General features: G+C 41.1%; 1 protein-coding gene across 1 annotated transcript in view; it reads right to left on the bottom strand.

The window, feature by feature from the left end:
* Positions 1 to 5,264, bottom strand: part of LOC116385090 (trichohyalin-like) — a 94,313-nt gene that overhangs the window by 60,065 nt on the left and 28,984 nt on the right. The window contains exon 7 of the mRNA XM_031850286.1: positions 4,831 to 4,914. Coding sequence (XP_031706146.1) covers positions 4,831 to 4,914 — 84 coding nt within the window. The remainder of the gene's footprint in view (positions 1 to 4,830; positions 4,915 to 5,264) is intronic.

The following is a 5,264-nucleotide window of genomic DNA, read 5'->3' as shown; positions in this document are numbered from 1 at the left end:
GTGTGTGTGTGTGTGTGTGTGTGTGTGTGTGTGTGTGTGTGTGTGTGGGATGCCAAGTGCTCCTGTACTTTGTGTTTTTGTGCTTCTTTGGTGATTCTGTCACTGTGCATTTACAAACAACTGTGGTAAAATGAGAGAAAGTAAAAGATAATCAGACAGACAGGTAAGAATGGGAAGGAAGACAGAAAGGCAGAAACACACAGAAACGCACACACAGAAACGCGCACACACACACACACACACACACACACACACACACACACACACGTCACTGTGCCATAGGGCATACTAAACCTGTCAGCATTTAAACCTGCTGGCTTGTACTCTGGCTTGCCACGTAGAATTAGTCTCACATAGTATACCAGCATCTTTATCAAATACAACAAACACCCACTTTCGATAAATAAAATATTTTAAACACAATCAGAATTTTTGCCCAGTAAAAGTATGTGTATTTGTTATTGTTATTTAGCAACTCTTCCTACAGTGTAGATTCTAGGAATGCGCAGAAAAGCAGTTTAATATCAAGTAAAGTAAGCAGCGAGGAGCGCTTGTCAAAAAAACAAAAGAAGAACATCCACATCCTTAATCATTGGTACAACATCTTCCAAATATTTCTTCAGCATGGAGCAAATCAAAACTCTAAGTTTATAAAACAAGTTAATTGCAACTTGACTTCTATACATCTCACACTGACATGTAAACAAATGAGACTGATTGCACTCTTTTGGGCAATCATAAAAGTATGACTGTGCTGATGAACAAACCTGTTTATGTTCTGTGTGTGTGTGTGTGTGTGTGTGTGTGTGTGTGTGTGTGTGTTTGTGTGTGTGTGTGTGTGATGTGACAGTATGTTTGTGTGTGTTTAATAAGAAGGTCTGCGTTATTACATTTTTTTTTTCTTTCACATGTGCGTGCGTGTGTCTAGATGTGTGTGTGTGTGTGTGTTCAACATGATAATTTGTCAGTTTATGTTGTGAGGGGGCTAAACAGATAAGCAATCCACAGCTCAATCCTTCATCCTGCTCTGATTATAAATCAGCTGGAGCTCTCAGAAGCAATCAGCAAGAGCAATCTGCAGCCGGCACAGACACCTTATCAATCAGAGGGGACCATCACACTGTCACACTCACAGACATAAACTAAAGAAATACACACTCCCCCATTCCTACCGTCCCACATGCACACCATCGTAGACACAAAGACAGGTATGCCGCAATTGTAATTCTACATCCCGCGCCCTGCAGCCTCTTACCGCCTTTTAAAACTTCCTTCTCCTTGCTCTTTTTTTTTTTGTCACAGATCACAGAGTCGCAACAAGAGTTTCATCCAGCTAGCTGCCTGGCGGCCACGGAACTGTGCTTGGCGAGACACATCACTCCTAATTACAGTCTGATATTAATAACAGAGAAAAATATTAATCTTGGAGGTAAACACTAAGCCGCTTAAAGGAAAATTGCAAATAAATCAGATTATCTTATAGGAATATCCTCCGAATGGGCCGAGGGGGTAATGAGAAACCTGGGCCCAGCCCCTCTTCCTCTCTTCATCTCTTTCTCTCTGTCATTTCCCACTCCCCATTCTCCTGCAGGATTGAAAAAGGTGTGACTGTGTGTACGTGTCTGGTTGTGTGTTTGTGAGCACATCTGTATATTTATAAAACTGCGGTGCGACCCCCCCCCTCCCTCCACCTCCACCAGCATCACCTCCCTCCTTCCCTCCTTCCCTCTCTCTCTCTCTCTCTCTCTCTCTCTCCCTGCTGCTGTATTCATTTTTCACCTCCAATTTTATTTTTTCATCAGTCGGGGGGGCGCCGCCGAGCAGATTCAATTAGGTTCTGTGATTGGGCCGCTGGCATTCAGCAGGGTCACGGAAAGGTTAAAGAATTCAGTGGCACAAACATGATTATGTTTCTGTAGCATTTGATCAAAAGTAAGGTTTGTCACGGCAAAGTGGAGCCCCGATGTTTTTCTTGAAATGGGACCACCGGTTTGGCCAGAGTGTGATGTGAGAGCTGTTCCACGTGTTGGTTCGCTTGATTCTTCCGTTGAATGGTAATTACGTGCTGAAGATGTTTGATACATACAGCAGGCTTGGAGATATATACAGAGATATGCACACGTGCATGAGTGTGCACAGGTGTGTCATGCTGCTACACAGATATATATTCACAGAAACATTCACTCTCTCTTGCTCCTTCTCTTGCTCCTTCTCTCTCTCTCTCTCTCTCTCTCTCACACACACTCAGAGAATAGCAGAGTAATAAAGCCCACCCTTGCAGTGAAATTAAAGCTAGTCAATGACACTGCGTGCTGAGTACACACTAAATCATTTTTATACCCAGATGAAACAGCCAACATAATACTAGCTCTGCACATGTATCCAATATCACCTGGAGACTATGAAAAAACAACAACAAAAACCAAAACAACTAATCAAATATCATATTGGATGTGTCAGATTCACGTCAGAACAAGAGATTGATACTAAATATAGGAAATATGGTACAATAACAGTGTGAGATCTTTTTATATTCAAAATGGCCAAGCAGAGAGCACATTATGAGATATTGGATTGATAAACAGGCTGGGATACTGTTGTTGGGTGAGTATAATAGAACAATAACGTTGCTCCTGGGTTAGCAAAGATTGCATTATGATTTTAATGTGTTTTACAGACACAAGCCCTTCACTGAGAGGAAATTATGTCAATAAATAAGCAGCCTCACATTTTAAAACAAAGAGAACTATAGTCAATGAAAAGAATTGTGCAAATATAGAATGGTGTTTGGTTACTATCAAATATCTTACACAACACGGCAACGCATGCACACACATACATGCGCATCATTGTGGCATATCATGAGCTCGGAAATATAAGATCCTGTCTGACTTCTTTGTAAACAAAACTTTACGAGCATATTATTATGGCTCTACACTTGTTTTTTATAGGTTAAAGCTTGAGGGGTAATGTATATTAGAAACCTTTTTTGTTATATTGTTTTGAAATTCTCTTTACATCCTTGCATGAATCAATAAATCGAATGTCCAATAGTTGCGCTATATTAATTTACTAACAAGTTGTTCATTGTTACTGTTCATAGTGATCATTTTGGGGAGTGGCGTTGGCGATACGACGAAAAGGAAGAGCTGTCAGTGTTGCCGACTTTCTCGCTAGATTTAGTGACTTTTGGAGTTAATGCTGCCGGCTGCTTCCATTGAAAAGCAGTTGGCAACACTGGATTGGTTGTTTTTGAAATCTAGCTTACACTTACCGGTTTCTCCAACAATACCAAACCAAGCTTTAATCTTTGAAAGTTAAATACTAAAAAGTGAATTGACCAATAATACAAAATTTCAACACTTGAGGCAGTTGATATGTCAAATCTTTGATGGCCAATTTCTCTGAGCTACATCGCGCTACATACATGGATATGTACCCATATCCATGCGTGTTTGCACACACATTTCTTTCCACTCACACCTGAATTAGCCCACGAGTAGATTCATTGTGACAGTGCACGTCAATCATTTCATTTTGGGAGCGCCTGTCAATCATCTCCTTCACTCATTTACTCATATCACCAGGAGCCACAGGGAGCTTTCCCATATGCCACTTCAGGTGTGGAACACCAGCCAGACGCAACCAGGCAATAGAGCTGTTTGGTACTCCTGTCCCTTGCTGTGGCCTAATTGCCGGTGCAACACTCAAATATGTCCTACACTTCCCAATTCTTGTGAACCCCCAACCCCCCACTCAGCAATCCCCATTCCATACTCAAGATGGGTATTTACATGCCCCACACCGCGGAGAGCAAACAAGCTCATTTAAAAGTTCACATGCTAATGTGTGACATTTAATCCAAACTTTACACGGGGAAAAGGACACGCAACAATAGATTTTGATTCCTTTCTTGTCCGTGAATCTCATCATTTTTCGCCTTCCATATTTATGAGTCGAAAAGGCGGGACACCTTAGAGGGGAGTGAGGGGAAGGGACAGGGAGTTTACTATTTGAAAATTGGACTGGTTAGTGATATTTGCACTCCAGAGTGTCCTACTTTGTTGATATGCACAAATTACTAATTTTTCGTCTTTTTTGAAGCTACTAAAAAGTCGCCCACATATTTAATTGATATGATATTATCAATTTATTATGAACTTTAAATGTCTGCAGGCTCATTTTCAGGTGGCGAGTGTCGATTTCACCATCTGGAATGACAAATGTTTGCAATATCAGCTGTAGCTAACTAATCTAGTTAGTTGGGCTAACCACAAAGTGAAACTCTTAGCAGTTGTTTGGTCAATGTACTGTGAGAGACGGTGTCTGCACGCTCAGCCAAAGACAGTTTCCCAGAGACACACCACTCTGTACCGTTTGGATATTTCAGACGAGTGGAAAGAATGGAAAGTGGAAAAAAACAAAACAAAAGTCAGCCAAAGTTGTCTTTCCGGCTGAATTTTTGGTTTCACTGGCTGATGCTGACACGGACACACAGCATATTATATTCCCATGCAGATTTATGTTTAATCTAGATTAGACTTAAAGGAGTTCAGTAGTGGGTCTTATTTTGTATATTTTCACTCTCCCATGATCAGGTATTACTGTTGTATATGTTTTATTTTGTAAGTTATTTCCCCCTTAATGTGTTCTGAGCAAAAAGACAAGATCAAACCACACTGAGCCCCATGGGGATATTGGGCGGTATGGGGCAAGATGTGGACTATTCATTGCATTTATAATTGTTTTCAAGCTAATGCGAGAGGGAAAACCACAGCTAAATGAATCTAAGGACAGTGAGGAGTTTTTTCTTTCTGCTGTTTTCCATACCTCAGAGAGAAGAGTCTGCTCCTTCTGGTGAGACTCTGACAGCTCGCTGCTCTGTAGCTCTACCTGCTTCCTGCTGACCGTCAACTACAGAGAGAGACAGAGAGTGTGTTACTGGAAATAGCTCAATAATAATGATAAGAATAACTATTCCACTGATACTGAATCTGATACACTGTATGTTTCACGTTCTGTATGTCGACAAAAACAAAGGGAAGATAATGAAACAGGAATGGTCAAATGAACAGAGAGAAGTAAAGACACAGATGGACCTACATTGTGGACTTTTGTGAGTGCCAAGGAAAAAAGGGTTTGTGACGTACAAATAGTCTTTAGTTCTTTATCTTGCTCTCTTTCAGTCTCTCTCTCGCTCCCCCTCTCACACACACTCACACACACACACACACACACACACACACACACACACACACACACAC

The sequence above is a fragment of the Anarrhichthys ocellatus genome, unplaced genomic scaffold (assembly GCF_004355925.1).
Source record: "Anarrhichthys ocellatus isolate YVR2014 unplaced genomic scaffold, GSC_Weel_1.0 scaffold10, whole genome shotgun sequence".
NCBI classification, from domain to species: domain Eukaryota; kingdom Metazoa; phylum Chordata; class Actinopteri; order Perciformes; family Anarhichadidae; genus Anarrhichthys; species Anarrhichthys ocellatus.
The sequence above is the reverse complement of the archived record's forward strand: the minus strand, read 5'-3'. Positions and strand labels throughout refer to the sequence as shown.